We start from the raw sequence: 14,171 nt of genomic DNA, 5'->3' as shown, positions 1-14,171 counted from the left end.
TGGACATTATCCTCTTTACAACACTACATAAGGGTACCTTCTTGTGTGTTGCTCAGTGGACATCCAAATCCATTTGCTCCTCCCACCCTACTAAGTTCTCAACACTAAGGAAATATTCAGTTGATCTAGGGCCCTTACTGAACAAGAAACCATGCTTACTAACATAACTATGGACACAACAACCCATCTGTATTTCTTGGCAAGCAGCCAGCTTTACAGAGAGAATTTATTCTTGTTGCTACCTTCCAGCAAAGAGGCTTTTGCATACTTGTCAGAGTAATGACTATTTAAGCAGCAGCTCACTGCCGAAAGTCAACACTGACCTCAATCATCTGTGAAAGGCTTACGCGTTTGATTCACAGCAGCAGTTATTGTAACAAAGCTCAATGAACAATGCTTCAAAATTCACATTCAATATTAAATAACCTGCCACAAAATCAGAAGTATCTCAATCTCTGGTCTTTGCCAGGTTAGCAAATCTTATTCAAACGAGCACCATGAACACAAGAACTGATGTCAATGTCTCACTGCAGAGAGGCAGTGTCGCGAGCTATTATTTGTACTTGAGCACCCTGCGATGATTCCTGACAGAAACTGCGTTTGTTGGATCATTAATGATGACAAAGCTAATCCGTGATCCATCCAAAGTCAGGCAGTCAGCCAACATTCCCCGACTAAATTCACACACACCTGAGAGAGGTACAGGAATGCAGACAGCAGTCTTCCATTGCACCCCAAACTGAGTTAGTAGTTTCAAAAGAGAACATTTCATTCTAACAACACAACACCAGATTCATACAAACTAATGCCAAACAACCACCATATTCTTTCTTATGTATTCATTAATTTAAACATAAGACCCACCATTCACAATTACATTCGAGACAGTGATGGGGAATTACCTTTCTGAACCACTCCCTTTTTTTCTTAGGTAATCCCTTGGGATCCAGGATGACTAGCTTCTGGGAGTCATTGGATCAGAGCTGAGGCTAATGCGTGACTCACAGACTCTTCAAGAGCTGTGCAGAAGGTGCCTGGTGGGATGGCCAGGGAGGTAGTTTGGGAGGCTTTGCATTCCTTCTTCCTTTTATTTCTGGCTTTTGTATGCTCACGGACTTGAAGCTCTGAGTGCCATCCCCAGCATTCCTTGTCGGCTTTCAGTGGTCATGGGCCAGTAATTCCCAAGGGTTTTTTTTCCAGGAGGCTCTGAGCACATCCTTGAATCTTTTTCTCCGTCCACTTGGCAATCTCTCCCCATGACAGAACCCAGAATAGTGTTCCGGGAGTATGGATAGGGCACACAAAGACGTGACCTGGCAGCGGAAACATCTGAGTGTAAGTAGGGCCTTAGTGATGGGGATGTTGGCCTGGGAGAGAACACTAACATTGGTTCGCCTGACACCACTACAATCCTTTTAACAATCCCAGCTGATTCCATTAAGGACCCCAGAAGTTAGATTCCACCTGCCACATCGTCATTGGATCTTTCCCAGCTGTTTCCACTGCCTTTGAAGACTCTGAGATAACCAAACCATGCTCCACACAGTGGAAGAGTGCCTACGACCAAATTCAACAGCTGGTTCTGTGAGCAGCCACCAGTCACCAAGACTGCTATTGCCTGCCTTGGAATGAATGCAAATACTATATATGTCATTGGGTGTTCCCATCCAGGCATTCCATCACACCCCCGATATTCCTCCTCCACGTTGAGTAATTGTTGGCCAGAGATTCCCAGGAGCTAATGGAAAGTTTTAAGAGTCCAAAGTTGAGTCATCTGCAACAGGATAGCCAGCCTATCCCTGTAGCCAGGGTTTACATACAGCTGATTTTGATACATTTCTTGTCAGTAGTAAATGATGACCAACCACCTCCTTGCTCACTATAAAATACCCAGCCTTTGGGGTGCTTTAGTAGACATTGTGCTCATGAGGCTCGTCTGGTTAATGCTGCCACCACCACAGACACAGATGCTGCTAAAATACCACTGGGGTGTCAAAAAAAGTGGTCACACTTCCTTGGAGATTGTCATTGTATAGCTTTTGTATAGCACAAACTTCACTTGACTTTAACTATCCCACGCATGAATGTTGCCCAAGTCATGTAGCACGTGCACATGAATTGCCTCGTTATTTGGAAAGCTGCGAATGGAGTTGAACAGTGGGATGCAGCAGCTGAAGATGGTCAGGAATGGAGTGTTCCTGCAATGATATCTTGGGGCTCTGATGACTGTCCTCAATTGGCCACAAGCATCTTCCATTGTATTACGGATTAGATGCAGGAAGGATGTTCCTGATGGCCAGGGAGTCCAGGCCCAGGGTCTAAGGATAAGGTGTAAGTCATTTAAGACTGAATTGGGGAGAAATTTCTTTGGTGAGTGGCGAATCTGTGAAATTCTCTACCACAGAAAGTAGTCAAAGAGAAATCACTAAATATAATCAAGAAGGAGTTAGGAATTGTTCTTAGGCGAGAAGGATCAAGAGATATGAGGACGAAGCTGGAGTAGGGTACTGAATTTGAATGATCAGCTATGATCATATTGAAAGGCAAAGCAGGCTCGAAGAGCCAAATGGCCTACTCCTGATCTTATTTTCTGTTTGGCTTCAGTCAATGGAGAATTTTCTCCTTGATTCCCATTGATTATAATTAATATTGCACATCTCCTTGCTGCCAAGTTTGGTGAAATAGTCATAGTGTCATAGAATCATCAAGTGGTACAGCACAGAAACAGGCTCTTTGGCCCACCACATCCGTACCAACCTTTTTGCCCATTGACACTAATCCCACTTGCCTGCATAAGGTCTGTATCCTTACATGCTTTGCCTATTTAAATGTCTCTTAAATGTAGTGATTGTATCTGACTCCACCTGGGAGCGAGTTCCAGATAGCAAACTTTCCCCTCAATTCCCTTTTAAAAATCCTTCCTCTCATCTTAAACCTATGCCCTCTTGATTTTGATACCCCTACCACGTGAAAAAAATTCTGACTATGTATCCTTCCTAGGCTCTTATAATTTTGTATACTTCTGTCAGGTTATACCTCAGCCTCTTGCTCTGGGAAAACAAGCCCATCCTATCCAACCCCTCCCCATAACTAAAGTCCTCCAATGCAGGCAACATCCTGGTGAACCTCCTCTGCGTGGTCTCCAGCGCAATCACATCCTTCCGATAGTGTGACACCAAGTGAGGTCCAGCCAGCTGTTTTATAAAGTTGCAGTATAACATTCCAACATTTGTATTTTAGGCCCTGACCTATGAAGGCAATTTACTTCCTTCACCACCCTACCTACCTGTGTGGCCACTTTCAACGAACCATGAACTTGAATTGCTCTGTTCATCACCATTCCTCAGCACCCTACCATTTACTGTATATATCCTCCCCCTATTTGACTTCACAGAATGCATTAATGCACAAGTTTAAGGAAGGAAAATGTTACTGTAGTTGAGCTTTATTGAGACCTTCAGCATACTGGCCTCAGCTCGATTACATCTGCTTTTTGATTACAGCAATTCCTTTGTGTGACTGTGCTCACAGGAGGGAACGTGATTGTCACAAAACTATCACACACAGCACATTTCATGTATTTAGTTTCCACTGTGCTGAAGGGGCATTTCTGCACCCAACAGCAAAGGCCCAGTCAATGTCCTGTCAGACAGCATGTGGAACTGTAAGCAAAGTATCAGTAAACAGCACGAAAGGGTGGGAGTGCTAAAGATCAGGAAAGGTGGTCGTCATGTTCAAATACAGGAGGAGCTTGCTGCCTGTTGAGTTTTGATATTAAAACAATGCGGATTTAGTGTTAAAATGTATGTTTGCTCTCATTGTAATTGGCTCCTGCTCCCCTCATCCCCGAAGGCTGGGACAGGCATGACCTACAGGCATGACCTACAGACGCTGACAGTGGGGTCAGTGTGGGCATGGAGGTGGTGGTGCTGCTGTCCGTGGGGATGGAGGGAGAACTGAGCACCGAAGTCCCCAACCTTCCACCAGTCAGCCGGTCCAGAGCTGGTGCAGTGAAATTGGGCTGGGCTGCAGCGCCCAAGACCAGCAGCTGTGTGTGTGTGTGTGTGTGTGTGTGTGTGTGTGTGTGTGTGTGTGTTGTGTGTGTGTGGTGTGTGTGTGTGTGTGTGTATCTGAGTGAGAGAGAGAACGCCATAGCAGCTTTTGTTTGCCCATCACCCAAGGCTGCCCAGATCTTGCTGCTAACTCAAGTACTTTCCTTTCTACCCATTAATGGAACAAATTAGAAGCAGGGGTAGGCCATTCAGCCCCTCAAGCCTGCTCTGCCATTTAACAAGCTCCTAGTTGACCTGATTGTACTCTCCATGTTCCTGCCTACCCACAGCAACCTTTCAACCCCTTACTTATCAAGTATCCATCTACCTCTGCCTTAACCTTCCTTCCACCAACCTTTGGGGAATGAGTTCCAAAAGCTCAGCACCTCTTAGAGAAAAAAAAATCATCTCATCTCTGTCTGAAAAATGCAATCTCTTATTTTTAAACATTGTCCCTAGTTCTAGATTCTATCACGAGGAAACACCCTCTCCACATTCACTCTGTCAAGATCCCTCAGGGTCATGTATGTTTCAATCAGGTCACCTCTGACTCTTCTGAACTCCAGCAGATGCAAGGCAGATCTGTTCAACCTTTCCTCATAAGACAACCCAACCATTGCAGGTACAGGAAAGCTATGAGACTTCAGACACAAGAAGATGTGGAAAAGATAAAAGGGAGATAAATGACAAGAAGCAGGAAGAGCTGTCATGCTATATGCATAAGCCACCAAGCGGGAGGGGGAGGGAGAATATACAGAAGCTGGGTGTATGTGTGCATAAAACAGTATTCAAGCATCTTAAGCACTGGAACCATACACCAGCCTCATCAATAATGGAACTGTAAATTGTCACCTTCTGATAAAAAGCTTTGAAAACCCAAAAGGTTTTTTGCCTGCCGAGGAAAACCAACAGACTTTCCAATATTCAAACCTAACTTTGCAAGGTCAGTTATCTCCCTCCAACAAAAAGCAAGAATAAAAGCCTTGGTTTGTATCTGGAATTTTGGCAACATAATACAAAATAGGATATTATCAATGCCCAGATAACAGTTACGTTCACAACATTCAAAACACGATTTTAGACTTTCTGATAATATGGAAGCTATGCGAGACTAAACAACCACAAAGCTCCACAGATGCACCCTCCAGACTGTCTCTGAGCAGATGGTAGTTTGCAATGTATTCTGTTCTGTTGACTTTCAGGATGCCCTTGGATAGAAAATCATGTTTTGAAGCTCGGAGTTTGCAATTGTCAGCTGCACTTTTTAAACATGCGCTTCATCACAACAAGCCACCTTCAGCTGCCAAGGACAAGAAGACATTGGTAGAAGATTAAATGGAGATTTAGTACAGTGATCAGGAGAATCCTTTATATAGTGGGGGTTGTACGGATTTACAATGTAGCAGAGCATTTAGTGACTGAAGAGGTTAAATGCACACTGATGAATAGATTAAATGGACGGATGAGGGAAAGTGAGATTAAGGGAACAATTCGGGAACATGGAACTACACTGCTATCATGCAAGATCAATACCAGATACATTGTTTGAGCAAAATGGTCTGCTTCCATGGTATGGTTTTCCAATAATTCCCTTTAACCTCTTTACAACTCCCACTTGAGAGAACTGAAAGCTTTCTTTGAAAATCAAAAAATACTGCAGAAGCCAGAAATCTGAAATAAAAACAAAAAATGCAGGAAACGCTCAGCAGGTCAGACAGCGTCAATGGAAAGGGATGCAATTCTGAGACCCTTCATCAGACTGGGAAAGAGAGATGAAAAACATTCCTGCGATCCCAGAAAAGTTCGCAAAAGGAATGGATAGGACAAAGGAAGTATCTGTGAAAGAGTGAGACCAAGTCAAATGCATTAATAGGGCAGTTAGAAGCTGGTTATGCTTCATTGCTGCTTTACGTGTTATGAAGAGCAGGGCTGTGGGACATTCCCAGCAGATTAGACTGTGCTAATGGAGAGTCAAAGAGTCACAGAGAAAAACTGAAGCAATATCACATGAATGGCAGGCATGGGCTGTTCTGATACAGACAGAAAGAAAAAGTGAGTTATCTAAAGTCATAGAATTCAATATTGAGTCCAGAAGGTTGCAACATTCTCAGAAGGGATTTGAGGTGTTGTTCTTCAAGTTTGCTTTGGGTCTTGTTGGAGCAGTGCAGGAAGCCATGGACAGATAGATCAGAGTGGGAGTGGGATGAGGAATTAAAGTGCCAGGTAACCAAAAGCTCAGGTTCTCCACTGCAGATTGTATGTAGGTGCTTCACAAAGTGGTCACCCAATTTACATTTGGTTTCTCCGCTGTAGAAGAGGCCACATTATGAACACCAAATGCAGTACACTAGATTAGAAGAAGTTCAAGTGAATCACTTGAACCTGACTGTTTGGATCCCTGTTTGGTGGGAATGGAAAAGGTAAAAAGACAAATGATGCACCTCCTGTGCTTGCTATCATGAAAACCAGCCTCCCCTCCATGGACTCTGTCTACACATCCTGCTGCCTCAGAAAAGCAGCCAACATGATCAACGACCCCTCCCATCCTGGTCATTCTTTCTTCTCCCCCCCTTCCTAAAAGCTTGAAAACACGCACAACCGGGCTCAAGGACAGCTGCTATCCCGCTGTTATAAGGCTCTTGAAGGGATCTCTTGTATGATAAAGATGAACTCTTGTTCTATCAATCTACCTTGTCATGCCCCTCGCATTTTATTGTCCAGCCCAGGTTTCAGCATTGTCTCAAGTGAAAGGAGGTGGGCAACCTTGATCAATTTCTCAGACCCAATTGCACATTTTGCTCGTGAATTGGAATCTCATTCAGAGAGGCTGAACTGCACTTTCTGCATTCTGTTTTTGCTTTGCCTTTTGTACTACCTCGATGTACTTATGTTTGGGATGATCTGTCTGAATGGCTGTGTCTTGGTACATGTGATAATAGTAAACCAGCTACCAATTACCATAACACAGGCAGTGGCTGGTGCAGGTGGAAAAGCCAAGTGAGGAGTCATGAAGAGAGCGATCCCTTTGAAATGCTGGAAGGGGAGTGGAGGGGAAGATGTGCATGGTGGTGGAATGTTTTTGGAACTGGCAGAAATTGTGAAAACTTTCTTTGAATCTAAATTTATGTTATGTGAATAAGTTGTGAGATTTTATATTCTGACCCTCCATTGACTCATTCAACGAATAACTTTTCCTCAGACATCAACTACCAATTACTGCTAAACCACTTAGCACTGGCTAGAATGTTTAGCATGGTTGGCAGCAGCCGTTCTGACCCTGGTTTGAGACATTTGAGATATTGATCTCTTTTATTCAAGCCACTAAACTATCCAGTGAGATGCATAATTATGGATCAGTACAACCATTAAATTCCGTCTAGCTCAACTACGTGTGTGACTCACAGTAGTTGTGTGTTTTGTGAATGAGTAAAAGATTTTACAGAAACAACTCCAAAAAATTGAAGCTAAAGAAGAAGGACATTGAAGCTTAATCATTACTTATCCTGTCCTTCACTCTTCTACACCACACAAATGAACATGCATATTTAAGCTCTTACTATGTTGTCAGGACATCCAAGTGCTTCACAAGCAATGAGTTACTTTTGAATGTTATTGAAATACGGGACAGAGAAATAGAATGAATCACAGCTTCAAAATGCAGCCTCAAATTACTGTACCATATTAAACACTAAAAATTTTGAACAGCCTCTCTGAATGAGATTCCAATTCACGAGCAAAATGTACAGTTGGGTCTGAGAAATTGATCAAGGTTGCCCACCTCCTTTCACTTGAGACAATGCTGAAACCTGGGCTGGACAACAAGTGGCTTAACATAATAACCCAACAGGATCAATTGATGTTGTCCATTTAGAAGATAGAATGTAGTGACGGTACAAAATGTAATTTTCCAGCTAATGAGACAAAATAGGTCTTTTTACCTCAAGCAAACAAGCTGTTGGGTTCCATTACAAGAACCATTCTGTCACTGAAGAGGGCATGAGTCGTCCTCCATTTTAAGTGTTGCTCCTACTTTTGTCCTGTCATGTGGTGAGTGATATAGTGGCTTCAGAAAAGGTTCAACCGAGAAAGACCAAGAATGATCCCCAATGAGAACTGATCTGGCCCAGATAAATTGGAATCAAAGCATGGCAGACAAATCTGTCGTTAAACTGGGAGAGTTTAAGTTAAGATGGCAGGAGGATGGGAATCTCTGCAGGGAGCCGGAGAAAGGCAAAACTAGGATAGAAACAAAGGATAGGAAGAGCAAAATCCAAGGTGGAAGACAGAGAAATCAAGGACAAAAATAAAGCAGGGCAAAATAACGCTTAAAGGATTAATGTCTTAATGTGCAGAGCATTACCACAGTAAGGTGGATGAATTAATCACACAGATAAATGTAAATGGGTTTGATATAATTGGGATCACAGAGACATGGCTGCAAGGAGACCAAGGATCTGAACATCCAGCAGCATCCAATAATTAAGAAAGACTAGTGAAAGGAAAAAGGCGGTGGGGAGCGCTCCTGGTTAAAGAGGCAATTAATGCAATAGTGAGGCAGGATATTAGCTTAGATGATGTAGAGAGACATACCAAGAGACAAATGTAGGTTGATATATCAAGACAAATGGATGACAAATTAACCAAAACTTTGGTTTGTCTTCACAAATAACCTCCCAGAAATGTTAGGTGGCCTAGGGTTTAGTGACAGAGGCGAACTAGATGAAATCAGTATTGGTAGGGAAACGGTTGTAGAAAAATTGATAGGATTCTCCACGGCCTGATAATCTGCATCCCTGAGTAGTTTAAAGGGGAGTGACTCTTAAAATAGTTAATATGTTGGTGCTCATTTTCCAACAATCATTAGCGTTTGGATTAGGTGCTACCAATTGGAGAATGACTAATGTAACCATTTATGAAAGGAGAGAGAGAGAAAACAGAATTAAAGACGTTGGTCTGAAATCAGTAGTGGGGAAAATGCTAGAGTTTATTATAAAAATACAATAGCAGAGCACATGGAGAAGACTAATGGAATTGGACAAAGACAACATGGTTTTATTAAAGAGAAATCTACTGGAATTTTTTGAGAATGTAACCGGCAGAGTAGATGAGAGAAAACAAGTGCATGTGTATTTGGATTTTCAGAAGGTTGTTGGTAAAAAGTTAACCATAGACCATAAGATATAGGACATGCAAAATGCAAAATTAACATGCAAATAACATGCAAAATCAAGGCATGTGGGATTGGGGGAAGATAGTGATGTAGACAGAGAACTGGTCGGCCAACAAGAAACAGAACATAGGAATAAACAGATTTTGCTGAGTCCCCATCTGGAGTTTACGTGGGGTTTTCATCTCCTTATCTGAAGAAAGATGTTCTTGCCGTGGAGGGAGTGCATCAAAGGTTTAGCAGACCATTTCCTGAGAAGGCAAGACTAACATCTGAGGAGAGATAGGGTCAATTGGACCTACCTATATTCACTGGAGCTTAGAAGAATGAGAGGGGATCTCATAGAAACATAAAATTCAGACGAAATACAGACGAAATGCTAAAGAGGTTGGGTCTGCATTCTTCAAAATTTAGAAGAATGAAGGGTGATCTTATTCAAATATATCAAGTTCTAAAGGGACACAACAGAATAGATGTCAAGATGTTTTTTCACTGGTGGGGGAGTCTCGAACAAGGGAGCATAGTTTCAAGATAAGGGGTCAGTCATTTAAAACTGAGGAATGTAGAAACTTAGTTTCGAAACACAATAGATACAAGAAGGGTGTTCCCAATGGCTGAAGAATCTAGAAACTGGGGTCACAGCCTTAGGATACAAGGTAAGCAATTTATAGCCAAGATCAGGAGAAATTTCTTCACCCAATGGTGAACTGATGAAATTCCCTACCACAGAAGACAGTGGAGGCCCAGTCATTAATTATATTTAACAAGGAGGTAGATATAAATTTCATGCTTGCCAATTAATCCAGCGTTCCACTGAAGAGCTTTGGTTAATTTTGATTATTTGGAATAAAGAATGTCAAAGACAAATTCAGACCTTCCATTTACTTTGCAATGTATCTTTTTGTCAGTTTCTTCATGCAATTTTCACTTCTTTCCCGAAATTGCTGCCTCACAATGGGATACAGTTCCATCAGCACCTGTCCACCTATGTTACTGCACCCTAGTTGCTGTTCTTCACAAGGGCTACTGAGGGGTTTATAATCAAAGCAATCTTGTGTAGATTCCCAAATGAATAATGATGAATGAAAGACCTCCTTTTGCATTGAAGTGTAATAATGTTATCAGTGCAGACTCTCCATCTTACACATTTCTTCGTCACAGGTTTTGTGCAGCTAATTACTCATTATAACAGTAACTGAAAAGCAAAAACAAATCCTGCAGATGCAGGAAATCTGAAATAAAAACAAGTGCTAGAGTTACTCAACTAGTCAGGTCATCTACTTGCAACATACAGTTACAGCAAGTGTTGCACAAGCACCAGAATATAATGTGATTTCCTAATGGTAATCATTACCGTACCAATAGTTCATACAACTTCCGTAGATCCCAATAGGCTTGGAAAATTACAAAGCACAAGTAACCTGTGCCTGTTATTTCCAATGCAGCCAACACACTAACTTTGTGCTGCTTGTCTATTTCCATAGTTGAGGCCAGAACTTATTTTGCCATTCGTTGGTTGATCACACCGTGAGTGGCCAATACCATTTAAAACTAGCTTATATTCCTTATGAGATGTTGCATTTGACTGAAGCAGTCCAGTGTGAAGATGGAAGACAATGAAGAATGAAAAAACACAGCAGAGAGCTGGCTCCATGATTTTCAGTCTCTGGAGCATTGGTGGAGGTGAAAGGTAGGAGAGCTGTATGCTCCAGATGTCTGCTCAGAAAGCATGGGAGCATATAGTCCTACAGTCAATGACATGAGTCAAGCCCAAGATCCTCGACCTGAAACAGCTCTGTTTCTCTTTCCATAGATGCTGCCTGACCTGCCGAGTGTTTCCAGCACTTTATTTCAGAGTTACAGCACTTGCACTTTCTTTTTGATTTTCAAATACCTCATTTTTGGTCTGAATCGTTTGTTGGCAGTGTGCTGTAGAGTCAAAGAGGGGGTTCATGATCCTCCAACATGTGTAATACATGTTTAGTTCACAGTATTATAGGGTCATACAACATGGAAGCAGGATCTTTGGCGCTCTGATTCCACATTAATCATCAGGCACCCATTTACACTGATCCTGCACTAATCCCTTTTAAGTTCTCCCCTGATTTCACCTACATTCTCTGGAGTCAGCAGCCTTTCTTACAGCTTTCATTTTGCCTTGCCCACTTGCTGGTCCCCCAGTGGCTGACAGTAGCTGGCAATCACTGGAGAAAAACATGGGCTTGACATTGGTGGCTCTCACCTTGAGCTTCAGTGAGACAAAGAGGAAGTCTATCTGTGAGCAGATAGACCAGGTCTGGATCTAGACTGGACCAGGTGTATCTGTGATATTCTGTCTCCAAACTTGCCAAGGACATCACAGTGTTGTGTTTTTAACTATTGCCATCAGGAATTTGGAAATAGTGTCTAACATTCCATGTTCCATTGTACATCTGCAGCAATGAAAACAACCACCTTGGAGGTTGCCAGCTGTAAGGGGAGGGGCTAGAAGTGCTTCTGTCTTTTTCTCTGAATGGCCAAGGAACAGACACTGATCTGTCACAACTTTTATACAAGGCCACTGCTATAAAGGTGAACAAGGAAAAAGTCAAGATGAAAGCACAGGACTAGAGGTTACACACGGGTTCTGCACTAGAGGACTCTGAGAACATTAACCTACAGAAAAAGGCCAATGGTTATTAATTGTTAAGGCTTTAGGACTTTGGCAGCCTTTCTGAAAATCAGTGTCAAGACTCCAACACCCAAACAGGCCTGAAGTCCTTCCTATCCAGCAAGGAAATGGTGGGCAACTCATCTAGCCCATCTGAGAACCCAACTGTAATGCGGTATTTGATGGTCATGTTTCACCCTGGGCAGCACTCACACTTCAGCTGTGGAAGATCACCACCTGATATGAAGCTGAAGCGACTGCCATCATGGGTATAAGAGGTTCAGTGTTCCAAAGGGTCTTACAGTCTGGCAATCTGTCGTTTCCTAACGTTGCTGTGTCTGTGGAGTAACAATAACAGAGCATGAAAGTGGAGTAACAATAACAGAGCATGAACTCTGGCGTTGTGTCTTGGAACACCACTGCCATTTCATCAGACCCTCCTAGTACCTGCAAGCCACTTATGCCTTATGACATGTGGTTGCAGTGTAAAACTAGGTGTTCTAGGTCCAGATCCCTTGAGGTCATCATCCAAGGTTATCCGTTCCTCCTGCACTGGAAGAAATCAGCCTTCCCCCAGTCTTGTCGCAGCCACAGGGGCAGCACAGTGTAGCAGCACCAGGACAGGCAAAGACTGGCAGACAGTCACCTCGGAAGCAGGTAACCATGATTAGTTAATGTTGCCATGCACAGTGGCCAGTTGTGTTTTATAATTTAGTTTGGATTACTTGTGTGAGTAATGAATCAGCAGTACTAACTACAATGTTTGCTGGTATCGTAGTCGGATGAACAGACAGCATCTGTAGAGGCAAAGGGATGGTCTATGTTTTGAGTTGAGACCCTGCATCAGGACTGTGTTGGGTCTTGACCTCAAACGTCAACTATCCCTTTGCCTCTACAGATGCTGCCTGACCAACTGAGTTCCTCCAGCAGCTTGTTTTTTGCTCCAGATCTCAGCATCAGTAGTCTCTTGTATCTTGTAGTCAGATGAGTTGTTCACTGGTGACAGTCCAGAAAGAAGCTGTCGAGGTTGCCTTCTCCCTTGTTCCTGCTCACTACATGGAGCAACGTGCAATAAAACACCAGAAGACTGTCCTCCGCTGTGCTGGATACTGCAGGGCTCTTCCAGAGCAATCAAGGGAGCAGAATTATTGTTTGAACTCTTTGTACATATGTGCACTTGTGTGTGCACGCGTGTGTGCTGTTGTGCAACATATTCTTCAGCCATGGTGTGAATAGACAGCTCCCATAGCCCAGTATCCATCAAGTGTATGTCTAGCGGGACCAGGAAAGCCCACTGGCGATGTGATCTTCACCCTGCAACTGTGAATAGAGAGGATGGCAAGGAGCTACAAGGACATCCTTACTTGATAGATGTCTCGCACACTGAAGTCCAGGTTGGAGAATTACCCTTTGATGCCCTGGATGGGTATGGCCTCTTGCTGAACCTTCTTTCGTTCTTCCATCCTGCAACCTGTGCTCGTTCATCCTGTTGTTCTGTACACCACCGTTTTTATATCTGGGACCAATTGGTTTGTGCCGTCAAGACTGGCACCAGGCACATTTCTTCTTGTGAAGTTTAGGAGTTTTAACAAACTCTACATTTGTGATTTGCTTCAAAAGTCAATGGAAATCAACCAGTCATAAACTCACAAGTATAGATAATTCCTTTTAACAGAGCTGATGGTGGGTGTTCTTCCTGCTGCCAAACACATGTTTAGCTGTGTGACATTAACTAACCGTTAAATGGAGCACTGTTAAATGAGTTCCAATATGATGTGCTGCACACAAACTGATCATGATCTGCCTACTCTGCATTCTTTTGATGGACATTGGCTATTCTTGGGTGAACATCCTCACTAATTTGACAGGCAGCACGAGTTGGCTGTTTACCCAGCTCATGTTACACAGAATTCAATCTGGAAGAATGGATTTGGGCTATTGGCTTAAGGGAAACTGTCACCAAGGAAGGGCCCATGAGTACTTGTGCTAGATCGTCCAAAATTTGGCCTTACCTGTCCCATCAGGAGTTGACCTAACAAAGCTAGGCAACATCTTGACAGATGATGTTGGATTGGTATCTTTCCCAAGACCTTGTTTCATCTCCGTTAGAAAGCGGTCAGATATTTCATGCAGTACTTCATCGGACAGCCGCATATGATAGAGGTATCTGTCGACCTGGAATCAAAGGTGCAAGAGTCAGTTTCTCCAGGTGAAAGTGCATGATCTACCAGGCTTAGGGTGTTACCACCACCAGTCCCAACCCTGCCTTCCTCTAGGGAGAGGGAATAATTTGACATGTATA

General features: G+C 43.0%; 1 protein-coding gene across 4 annotated transcripts in view; it reads right to left on the bottom strand.

Annotated features, from left to right (window-relative positions):
* hk2 (hexokinase 2) overlaps positions 1–14,171 on the bottom strand; it is a 100,797-nt gene that overhangs the window by 36,559 nt on the left and 50,067 nt on the right. For all 4 annotated transcript variants that reach the window (XM_052041226.1, XM_052041225.1, XM_052041223.1 and 1 more), the window contains exon 2: positions 13,882–14,044. In XM_052041226.1, coding sequence (XP_051897186.1) covers positions 13,882–14,023 — 142 coding nt within the window. In that variant the 5' untranslated portion in view covers positions 14,024–14,044. The remainder of the gene's footprint in view (positions 1–13,881; positions 14,045–14,171) is intronic.

Source organism: Pristis pectinata, chromosome 29, assembly GCF_009764475.1.
Source record: "Pristis pectinata isolate sPriPec2 chromosome 29, sPriPec2.1.pri, whole genome shotgun sequence".
Lineage (NCBI taxonomy): Eukaryota > Metazoa > Chordata > Chondrichthyes > Rhinopristiformes > Pristidae > Pristis > Pristis pectinata.
This window is presented reverse-complemented; position numbering and strand designations above follow the sequence as displayed.